General features: G+C 39.3%; 1 protein-coding gene across 1 annotated transcript; it reads left to right on the top strand.

Moving 5' to 3' along the window:
* Positions 1 to 315: 315 nt before the first annotated feature.
* On the top strand, positions 316 to 11,832 carry LOC106169769 (uncharacterized). The gene is made up of 12 exons (XM_086997223.1): positions 316 to 1,357; positions 2,381 to 2,502; positions 4,555 to 4,668; positions 5,309 to 5,374; positions 5,853 to 5,921; positions 6,155 to 6,311; positions 7,078 to 7,178; positions 7,883 to 8,015; positions 9,707 to 9,805; positions 10,151 to 10,291; positions 10,729 to 10,851; positions 11,512 to 11,832. The coding sequence occupies exons 1-12, from the start codon at positions 1,237 to 1,239 to the stop codon at positions 11,580 to 11,582; spliced, it is 1,317 nt and encodes a 438-aa protein (XP_086853349.1). The 5' UTR covers positions 316 to 1,236; the 3' UTR covers positions 11,583 to 11,832.
* The last annotated feature ends 16 nt before the right edge of the window (positions 11,833 to 11,848 follow it).

Below are 11,848 nucleotides of genomic sequence, written 5' to 3'. Positions count from 1 at the left end.
GACTCCCCACAGGGTTAGATCGATCTAAAATCTGTGGGAATGGGGTCTTAGGGTGCTTTCCCAGAGATTTAGATCGATCTGAAGATTAAGTTTTAGATCGACCTAACTCCCTGGGGGTTCACGCTAAATTGCAATCAGCCGAGCGGGCACCATAGTTAATTACCCCCTTACAGCAATTAGTAGGCGGGAAAGACGCTTAAGCCGGCCAAGCTGACAGTAATCTAGTGAGACTCCCCACAGGGATAGATCGATCTAAAAATCTATGGAAATGGGGTGTTACTCTCTGACCATAGGGCCCGCTAGTATCGGTAGTCTGTTACAAAATAATTGTATTCTTCAATCTTCTATACTATTTCAGAGGCCACTCTGATTTCAGAATACACATTGTACGTGGTTCTCATTGGGATTATTCTGTGGACGTAGCAGATAAATCGAGTGCAGAGATTAGTATGTGACTCTGTTGTTCAAACAGCAGTGGAATCCGATAAGGGGAGCAGTTTATCAGTCTGATCGTTGATCTATTTGAAATGTGACGTTAGGTCGACTGCACAATATGTCATACATATAGCACAAAGAGTGGTGAAACTAGTGACACACTGCAGTTGCTACACAGGGACTCATTCCAGCCGTTTACATGTCCTTAGATGACCGAAATTAAGGCCACCCTTTTTTAAGGTCGACAAGGTAAAGGCTAGAAATAGCCCAACAATCCCAGACGGGTCGGAGCGAGGAACCCCTAACTACGTGGTCTACTGGGATTGATCGACATGTCTGAAAGGACAAACCGAACGCCGGTCACATGTATAGACAGTATTAAAGTGGCAATTTCGTAAAAAGCACTTTAAAACCAAGAGTGCGAAAGTCTAGTGCAGTAAAACCGACTAGAGGAAGATCATAACTCTGTCATTCGAGCGCTGTTATTTAAACACCCCGAACACGGAAGTTGTGTTGATAATACTAAGGTCAATGCACGGCGGGCAAATTTAACGCAACACTCCATGCTAAAGTAGACATTACAAGCGTTGGACTGACATGCATTCATTATGTTAATGGCTGAGAAGAATCTTAACAATAAGCAAATATTTCTCTACCAAGGATTATAACAATTCCACTGACACTACTGAATACAAAAATAAGCAGAAAAGCCCTCTGACTTGCAATTTGGTACCCTGTGTAAAAAGGGAAAAAGAGGGCGGAGGAGTTTCACTGCATAGTGACCGCTGGAGACGTGAGGCCATGTTCCGCAGGGTGGCCACTCGGTTCTCCCACGGGACCCACTGGGACCTGGGGATGGTGATTTATCACGAGAAGATGGTCGCTCAGTCCCTGCGTAAAATGATAGAAGCTAAGAGACAAGGTAGGGTTAATAGGCAAACAAAGACCGCTAAAACTTTATAGACGGAACAAAAGTTTAAATTTTTTGATTGAAAATTTCACCACTTTTACAATTTAATCAATTTAATTTTACAATTTAATCAGCGTTGTATATCATATTCAAAACCATTCCTAGAGTTACGAGTTCTGCCTTTCTAGTTTTGAATCACGTACTGTTGTAATGGAAATAGAGACTTACTACGTTCATTCGTGACGGCAAATTATGCTGAATATAGTATATTAATCTTGATTGATCATAATTTGTATTGCTAATTACCCTTCTGTAATGTGTCCTCTTCCTGCAAGTATGGGATACTTCGAAAGCTAAAGACGTATTCATTTTTCTCTATTCTGCTGTGACAGTTTTCACATTAAGTAATGATAGAGAAACAGATGATCGCAGTGGCGCACATTAGAAGTTATCCTGTGTGACAAATATAATCTGATCAGAATGACAGGTTAAATGTACTATTATTCCTGTCAGCGTAATTAAAATAAAATATTGTCCAGCAAAACTTGTACTAAAGGGTGATAGTGTTTTTTTATATCTGAAAGATGAGCTAATCATGTTGCGTCTGTCTTTTTTTAACCTTATCCCAACCAATCCACTGATATTCTGTTGAAATATTCCATACTTTGTAACAAGAATTTTGGCCGGTTTCATAGCGTATATATAAATTTTATGTTCAGTGTAAAGCCTATAAATATGATTTATAATAATCAACTCTTTTCACTGACAAATTCTGGGGATTTCTGGGCTGGGAAGGTTTCGCTCGGCAAATAAAAAAAAAACTTTGTCGAAAATAATTTTACTATAATATATAAGGTCCGAAGGATGGTCATATTGCCTGGTTTTTGTGTGGCTTGTTAAACTTTTTGGAGGCGAGTAGAGAGGTACCTCCTCCTTATTATTTTTTTTTGGGGGGGGGAGGGGATGAGAAGGCGTACACGTGGTCCACTTTGCTCCCTGGCCCTGTCATTCAGTTTCTATCTATTTACATTCAAGCGTCCACACACCTTGCTAAATGGCTGAAGAGTGAGGCCAACTCTGGACTGAGAGATTTGTTCATGACGATGTACGAAGTAGACACGCTGTGGACAGAGCTGCTTGATAACTATATGGAACAGGTAAGGAAACAGGTGCTCCCCCACATCCCTTTGTTATCCCTACACCCCCATTGTTATCCTTTCACCACCCCCCTTGTCAGCCTCTCTCTACATACCCCATTGTTACCCCTCACCCCTTTTTATCCTGTCCCCACACCCCTATTTTACCCCCTCATCCCTACCGCCACCTCTTTCAGCCGCACAAAGACAAAATAGACCATATAGGCCTATCGAAACAAACAAACACACGAATAAATAAATAAATAAACATGATCCTTGTCACCCCGTGTTTTTTGTTCAGAGTTACTATAGAATCATGTCATATAACAGCGTGATTCGGAACCAGAAGGCCAATTACTGCATCTGCATATACGATACACTGTATATACTGTACACGTGAAAACTGAGGGAACAAGGTGTTAAAGCTCTCAAGCACTTTTCATACCTAGAAGCCTCTAATCACGGAGGAACCCCCTTCACCCGCTCTCCCTTCTCCTCCCCCCCCCCCCCCAAAAAAAAAAAAATAAAATAAAATAAAATAAAATAAAATAAAATAAAATAAAATAAAATAAAATAAAATAAAAACGAACCGAGAGAAATTCAAGCAATTCTTTTCATACCTGTACCATCAGTAATGTTAGCCTTGCCCACTATTTCGTATTTTTATCCTCCCCCTTCCCCCTAGCAAAATTAAACCCCTGGAGCTATATGTACCAGCGTACTACTAAAATATAGTGTCAAAGCAGGATTTTAAGGTAAGGGAATGGTTAGGGTAGGTGCACAACACACATTTGTATTGCCCGCGGTACTCATCCAGGCGCTGGAGAAAGTATGTGACTTGTAGTAGAGAAAGGGTTGACAATTTAGATAATACGTATTTTTAAAACATCACTGGGGAAGGGGCAACTGCTTCTGTTTCCGCAGCCTGCGACCTACAATTGGCTTGTAATGTTTCTTTAAAAAAACCTTCATGTCAAAGTGTGTGCGTTTATGTATGTACGTGTGTGTGCTTATTAACTGTCGTTCGTATGTGTTACAATTGCTATACATTTAATCCATTATTGTACTTGCGATATCTTGATTAGAAACCATGTTATCAGGTATTATGATTCAGGCATTATCTAGATTACAAGTATATGAAATAGTAAGATAGGAGATTGTTGGAGCACAGTATGCCAATGTGCGAGTTAATATTGTCCACGCAATAATAGCTGGTATATTCTACTTCGCTGATGCTTAAACGTATATAAATCATTTATCGTCTAATAACTCTCAATGACCAAAATCACTTCATCTTCAAGCATCAAAATAATTTATTTATAAATTACAATGAGTCGATGTACAGACAGTACAATATTACATAAAAAATCCTCTGCTCCATCACCAGTCATTGCAGTAAGAGCTCCCGCATAGCCGAGTTCCAATTCTGGTACAGTTCTTACTTATATAATTCTGATAATTTTACAACGCATAAGAAACCCCTTATTTTTGTACAAATGTTTTTATACAAAAACTTTTATTAGGAATAAATTGGAGAAACAGTGTCCGTATTACTATAGAAGCGCTGATCGACCTCGAATGATCGTTTCCCCTTCTCACGTGATTAGTTTTGGGTTTTAGGTCAATGGCACAGAACCGTGTCTGATCCACAATACAGGATCGTCGAAAATCGGTCTCCGGAGAGACGATCAAGTTGCGTTTTACCAAAAACTTTCAATGCCGCTCACCTGTTTTTTTCTTTTCTTTTAAGAGTGCCCCTAAATCACTGTATGGTTTTCATGATAGTGATGTTTACTTTCACTGTAAATTAATAGTTTATTGAGCTGAAACCCATTTTTTTGCATCCTCAGTTGAATGTACATGAATTATTAACAAAAGCATTTTTATGAAAAATTAAAGGCTGCTACTCTCTTCTTGAAGGATATCGTGATAAATGGGTTGTATTATGGTGTCTTTAGCATTAAGGGAGAGCTTGATAATGGAAAAGAAACAACAAAAATCTGTTCAGCATCTTTGTTTAGATATTGTATATTAGTGTCTGTGTGATTTTTTTTTATTTGGAATCTTTTCCAGTACGAACATTATAGAAAACAGTTCAAAGAAATTTTAACGGAAACCAAAGAAGTTGACGAAGCCAGGAAAAATTACTTGGAGCTCAAAGGAAAAACAAACAAATTGGAGAAACAGGTACTTGAATACCTAATTCATGTCATTATGGTTTAAAATATGACAAATTAAAATTTATTATTCAGAAATTTTTTACAAAGCATTTCAATTATTACCATTAGTGCGCATGTATATATCACGGAGGTTGAGCAATTCTTGTGACATTTTAAATTAAAATTAATTAAAATGACACGTTTACGCACGAATTCAGTATAATGAATCAATTGATGCTGATGATAATATGATTCTTGCATTTTGTATAAGGCGGATCCGGGGTGGAATGAGTAGGATTACTGTTTTGCCGTGCTAATTGGTATATACTGTAGTAGATACATGTACATGTAGATGGCGAGTGATATTTGACTGTTACTAAATGAGCTATTTATAGGGCACTGGGGTATCCTTTTTTGAGGGGGGGGGGGACAAGAGCGAGGAAGGGGTTTCTCCGAAGCTGATTGACGAGTGTGTGTGTGTGTGTGTGTGTGTGTGTGTGTGGGGGGGGGGGGGGGGGGCGTGTTCCACTGTGTCCTCTATATCAACCAATGAGTAAAATGTAATTAGTATATTTATCAGTTTTTATCAGTATTAATGGACTATCTGCGGACGTCAGTAGGTGTCAGAGATCTAGTAAAGCATACTTCTCAAACGTTTGTGATTCCAGTTGGATCATTTGATGAAGAAAGGAGAGGGTCGGAAACTTGAAAGCACGCAGTTAGAATACATAAAGGTAAGAAAACTTCCCTGGCGATACGTAATTGGAACAAACTTAATGTTTTCATTTAAATCACTCTTTTGCCCACTACCCACAGTGAGTATTCTAAAGGCAAAAAAAAAATAAATAAAATAAAGAAATAAAAATAAATAAATAAATAAATAAACCCTTTGTCACCCTGAGTTTCAGCGAGTACTGAACACTCGTTCCCAATGCCATCATACCTCTGCCGTTGTCAGTAAAAGGCTGACTATTGGGGTGAGTTTGAAGTAATCTCTGGAACTTTGGACGACTTTAAAAGTTGACGGACGAAGAAGAGAGGGCGAAAACAACCCCTGGTCATGTGGGGTGCGGGAATGGGGTGGGGTGGGGTGTTGCCCCACGCCGTATGAGTCAACATAAGGAGAGATCTGATGTATCGCTTGTTGTCTTACAGGGCAAAATTGTTGAGCATTTGTCAAAAATTTATCAATGGAATCTTTTTTTAATGTAGGCTAAATCACTGGTAGAGGAAAGTCAGCTGGACTTGGAGGCCAAAACGGATGCTCTCAACATAAATAAGGTACGAGCACAGCTTCATATTGCTGTACAGAGATTAAAGGTACATTTATAATCAAGGAATGCACTTGCTTATATAACGTCATTACAATTTTATCTTCCAAACTCCTAATTTTTATGCTTATCAGTTACTTATTGTATTTGTGTTCAAAACTTAACCCTAACTAACCTTTTTATTTTAAGAGCTAAATTCCCTATGTATATGTTCTAAACAAGCTTACTGATGTTTTATCACAGCACTGCAAGGCACGTGAGGCAGTCAGGGTGCTGGCCGAAGCTAACCGAGTCCTGCACGAGAATGGCTTGCACGTGGCTATGGCCCAGCAGCAGTTGGTAACCGTGCTGATGCCGAGAAGTACACCTACGCGTCAGACTAAAGAGGGCTCCTTTAAAAGTAACGTGTCTCAATATATATATATTTATGTCTACTTGATCTTGACCAACTTTTAAAAATAATATGGCATACCTATTAAAAAGAAGAGAACAATCTCAAGTATGATGTTCGAAATTTGGCCGGTGACAGCCGCACACTCGCATTTTCATTGGTGGATTCAGGACTTTGGGGCACGGAGGTGTGTGTGTGTGTGTGTGTGTGTGTGTGTGTGTGTGTGTGTGTGTGTTTAATGTAAAGATGAAGACCCTGATGACGATGCTCTGGACAGACATGTGGAAAAGTTACTGGTTCATTTTGAGAAGACGAGGGTAATTTAAATGTACCGTGTAGGCCACAGGATGGAAATTTGGATGTTTTTGTTTCCATTTCGTAGTTATACTATTTTTAATGGAAAATTATGGAACCTGACTAGCACCCTACGTAGTTGAATTAAATTATACACTATGTACAGTATGCGAGTCAACCAGTTATATTTAACATAAAATAATTCGTATTTAAATCTATTACTCTATTTTGTTTAGTTGACGACGCATTCGGTATACATGTTTAATCTGTGTATCATAACAGTTTGACACAGAGTACGAAACAGGGGTGAGAATAATTCATCTGTATTCTAAGGGGAACGGAACGGCTGAGGGGGACGCCATGTCATCAACTGGACAAATTGTAAGTCCAGTAATAGATTTGTTAGTCTATTTCATGTAAGTTATACACGTTTATCTGTCTAATTTAGCCCAGATGTGAACGCAGGCTTCTTTTTCACCAGGTAAAATGGACAGTGCGCGAGTGGTCGGAAATTTATCGGACAAGATCGAGTTACCCAGGCCAAGGAAATACAGCGAGATAGACGTCGGCTACACATTCAAGGTAGAGGACCATTCCCACAGATATTTGGATCGATCTATCTCCCTGGGGACTCTCACTATATTGCTATCAAACTAACTGGCTTAAATGTCTGTCACGCCTTGTAAAGCTGTTAGGGGGTAATTATCTTTACCCCTAGCTGATTCGGTAGGCGTGACAGACATTTAAGCCTCTTGAGCTAATAGCAATTTAGCGTGAACCCCCAGGGAGTTAGGTCGATCCAGATCCAAGTATGGGAACCCAGTCTTATTTAGCGTTATCTCATACTGCCACCCTGAGCAACAGTGATTATAAAGCGGTAATCTAACCTCCGCTTTCAGCATGTCTTTACACTTTACACTCAGGGTGGCTCATGTTGCTAGGTGCTTCAATATGAAAGTCACTGGGTTATATTTTACTATATCTAGGCTTGTATTAAGACGATTATTTTTTGTGTACTAGGTATTTTTATTATAGTTTGTAATGCACGTAATAATACTTGTATGTGCAGCATCAAATTATGAACACAGGCTATAGGAAGCAAATTCCAAGTGTGTTTGCGTGTGGGAGTGTCTGTGTATGTGCGAGTGCCTATATGTGTGTGCGTGGTATGCGTGTGTGTGTGTGTGTGTGTGTGTGCGCACGCGTGTGTGTAGGGGTGGAGTAAGGTTTAACCATTCAGTAAAAAATAGTTACCTTAAGTCTTGTCAACGTATCATCCCTTCCAGACCCATCAGTATATTCCGAGTAAAGAGCTGTTGATGCAGGAGTTTTCCAGACCGGTTCAGAGGAAACACCTCAGCGGACGACCACCTCAACCTCTCCCTGTTAAAGAAAGATCTAATACCACGTGGCAGACCGGTATGTGATATGTGGCTGATTCCTTCGACTCTTTAAAGCTACTCTTACAACCGGTCGTGCGTGCTTCTACGAGCGGTTTGCGTGCAAAAAATTGGCCAAGTAGTAAGATACACGCACGTGGAACGTACTTTTTTTGGTGGACGCAAACACGACGCAAAGCACGCAGCCCGAAAACTGGCCGGCCAGTTTTTCGCTACGACCTGTCTGCGACAATTAAAACGCCTGGAGCACGCTCGTAGCACGCAAGACAAAAGTACTGAGTAAGTGCGCTAGGCGTGCGTGTAACGCAGGAAAAGCATGCAGAAATTCCGGGGTATTTTACCACGAAGACGTACTTACCACGCAAGAGACTCGTACGTTCAACTTGCTTTCAATGTACGTTTTAACAAAAAGGGGGGTGAGTGCACTTCCTCCGTGCGTTTATCTTACTTCCAAAGTGCGTGGCGAGTACTACTACCATACTTGTGAAGTGCGTCACACTAAGACGACGCACGTGCCCAGCACGATAAAAGTGCAGGCGATCCCGAGCAACCACTGCAAGCATTGCGTCGTGATCTTCGGTCTCCTGTAGCATTAGTAGCTGTAGAAGTCGATGGCGCATCCTTCTTGGAAGTGCCATTTTGGAAGCCAAAACAGTGAATGATGAAGATACTCGGTGCTCCCTTTATATTATTTATTATATATTATTATTTATTATATTATCCGTGCGTTCCACTTCCGTGCTTATTACGTTTCTCTTACGTTTCTCTTACTTCGTAAGTACGATTTCTGAAAACGTACGCTTAACTTGCAATACACGTTTGATTATCTCACTCACTGTGTGCGACACAAGTACAGATCGTACGTGCTCCTTACTTCTTTCTACTTCCAAAAAAGGGCGTACAGACCACTTGCGGGCCCCACGTTTAGAGCACGACACACCTACTCCTAAAGTACTTATTACTTCGTCCGCTGCGATTTAATTTTCATCCTGCGACAACGCTACGTCTGACAAGAACTCCGAGGACGCACGATCTCTAAGCACGCACGACGGGTTGTAAGAGAGGCTTAAATAACGTCAGTGAAGCTCACGGTTTGTGTAATATTTATACAATTTTGACTTGTCCCATGATTGATGCTATTTCATACAGTAGCATCCTCCAATGTGGCAAGAAACCAACAGTAATATTTTTTTTATAAAACAGTAATATTAGGCCTATATATTAAACAATATGTGTGCGTCGCTTACATGATAATCACCCACAAATACCGCCAGTCAGGTAAGTGTATAATATGCATTGGCTGTCAGACACCTAGCGACGAGTGGCGATCACCACGAAAATTAACACTCCTTTATTTACCAGAGATAGTCAACAAAAATGGCAGTATATTAAAGACTGAATGTAAAATAATCAATACCACCAGCATTTGGTTTAGGGGGCACAAGTATGAAGCAATGGATAGCGTGCGAAGGCAACTTCACCGCGTAATATAGGGCTTAGGGATGAAAGAGGTTTTTAATGGTCTCTATAGATAGGATGATAAAATAAAAATATTGTTATTATTATTGAAAATTGTGTATTTTTACAGCACCTTAATTATGTATTAATTAATTAGAGAGAAGGTACCTCTAAAGCCAAGGGCGCGGCACGTGCCCGCTGTCTTCTCCTATAATGGCTATTTGATATACATATTTTATTTGATTTGTTTAGAATCCTCAGGTTCAGGTGAATATGCCATACCAGGTGAACAAACGCCAGAGCCTCCCCCTAGACCCGATAAACTTACATTGAACCTGAAAATAAAACCTGGTAATGTTATCTCTCTCACACACACATGCACTCTCTCTCTCTCTCTCTCTGCCTCTGTCTCTCTCTCATTCTCTCTCTCTCACTCACTCTCGAAATATTTGTGTTGTTTAAAAATGAAGATGAAGAATGTTTACGGTAATTGCTCTTGCAGAGAAAACTATCAATATGCGAAAGTAAGTGTTTTCAGATATTTTTGCTCCAATGCAGACAACATAAGAAGTATCTGGGAACAGTATCAATGTATTTTGGACGCTGCACGAAGGGGATTATAACTAACAAATTACACTTACATTTATACCTTTGGACTTTAATAAATTAAAAAGAATATCGATTTGTCCATTTTAGTCCAAGTGATCCAGAGAAGACGTTCGATTGCGGAGCCCCGCCCAGTTAGTCTGGAGATGCCATCACCGTCAGATTTTGAGAACAAGACGGGAACGGGTCAGAGTTCAGGATCAGGAGCAAGTTATCTCTCTATAAGTCAAAGTAAGTATTTCTAACAGTATATTTTTTGCGTTCGGAAAGGTTAAAGGCATGCAATGTGCGTTAGATATGTACGTATGAAGTTTCAGCATTTTTCCTTAACACCAAACTTAGTTTTATGCATTGTTTTTTCACAACAGTTTTGGAATGGATATACCTTATTTAAAGGTGAAAACAGTTTGAATTCCAAGGAAAATTTTCATTCATTTATTACTATATGTCTAACTCGCACTGTATCCTTTTAAAGCTTTTTCTACGATAATATCTGTTCATTCCTGCGTCTCTTTCCCTTTATTGGAAGATTCTTAATTCAGAAGCATCATCCGTATTAATTTATTTCGGTCATAAAAAATTCATATTGACAGGCACTTGCTTTCTATGTACTGGTATTTTTGAAACGTTCAAGAACCGTTTTTGGTACATTCATGAATTTTTTTCAGTAAATGGTCGCATATCTGTAAGCCCAGCTCACATTCCTTCGTCTAAATCTGAACATCCCTTGAGCCCAAAGGAGCATCCTCTCTATAGGTCGTGCAGTGATCCTAATATTCTGGACAGTATTGGTAAGTTCGGAGAACCTCGGCTGATTCCGCCCTCCGTCTTGTGTGACGGAAGCGCACGAAGTTTGTCGCTTTAACTGCTTTATCTTGGCTGGTATTGCTTTCACACTAAAAACATGATCGCTGATGGTTTGAGATGAATAGATTTTATTCAGTTAAAAATCAACTAGATATTACTGAAAGAGAAAATAAAAATAATAACGAAATAAAGTAAGAAATATGGCTTCTTCGAAAAATACAGGGAAACTCGAATCCAGTTAAAACGGTGGTCTCTTTTTCCTTCCCGAATAAATGACTATCCCAATAATTCAATCACAATTTGAGGACTTTTAAAAGATATCTAGTCTACAAACTACATGTAGCGATGATGGAAATATAGCTTGGTTCGCTGGCAGAAGTAATATGAAACGGAAAATTAATCCGTTGTTTCATTGACTAGGCTCTTCTGACGAGAAAAAAAAGGGGAGCAAATCTTTGAAAGTAGCAAGTAATATTGCACATATGGTTATTAATCATACTAATCAAATATTTACTTGCTGTTTTTGTCATAAATATTTGAAATAAGTAATTGAACAAAAGGCAAAATAAGTGACTTTAAATATTTAATATTCATAACCACTTCAACTATTATCAATTTATACACGGCAATTTTTTGTTTACCAGAACGCAGCAGGAGACAGTGGAGTGTGGACAGTGACTCCGACGATCCCGATTACATGGTATTCAATGGATGACGGAAGAACTAGACTAATTTGGGGCGATTTCCGTATTGATGAAACGGAATGAGCCGAAACGATCTAAACCAGTTACTGAAGTTATCGTTCTTTAATATGGAATCAATCCATGTGACGCGAACCCGAGTTAAGACTAATGAAAACGGCAAAGTCCAACGAAAGTCCGCCAGTTGAATTATCTAATAATGATCTTATTTTTTCGTGAAAAGATCTTAACCCTCACAACTCAAGGCATCAAAATATTCTTTCTTCAAATATTTTAGAAA

This window comes from Lingula anatina, chromosome 10 (assembly GCF_051362555.1).
Source record: "Lingula anatina isolate TDL-2025a chromosome 10, LinAna3.0, whole genome shotgun sequence".
Classification (NCBI taxonomy): Eukaryota; Metazoa; Brachiopoda; class Lingulata; order Lingulida; family Lingulidae; genus Lingula; species Lingula anatina.
Note: the sequence above shows the minus strand (reverse complement) of the source record. Positions and strands in the feature narration are given on the sequence as shown.

Excerpts from the sequence above, each read along its gene's own strand:
- LOC106169769 (XM_086997223.1), top strand. The coding sequence starts at position 1,237 with ATGTTCCGCAGGGTGGCCACTCGGTTCTCCCACGGGACCCACTGGGAC. Across the intron at positions 5,375-5,852 it reads CGCAGTTAGAATACATAAAG|GCTAAATCACTGGTAGAGGA; the intron begins GTAAGAAAACTT and ends TTTTTAATGTAG. Across the intron at positions 9,806-10,150 it reads GAACCTGAAAATAAAACCTG|TCCAAGTGATCCAGAGAAGA; the intron begins GTAATGTTATCT and ends TGTCCATTTTAG.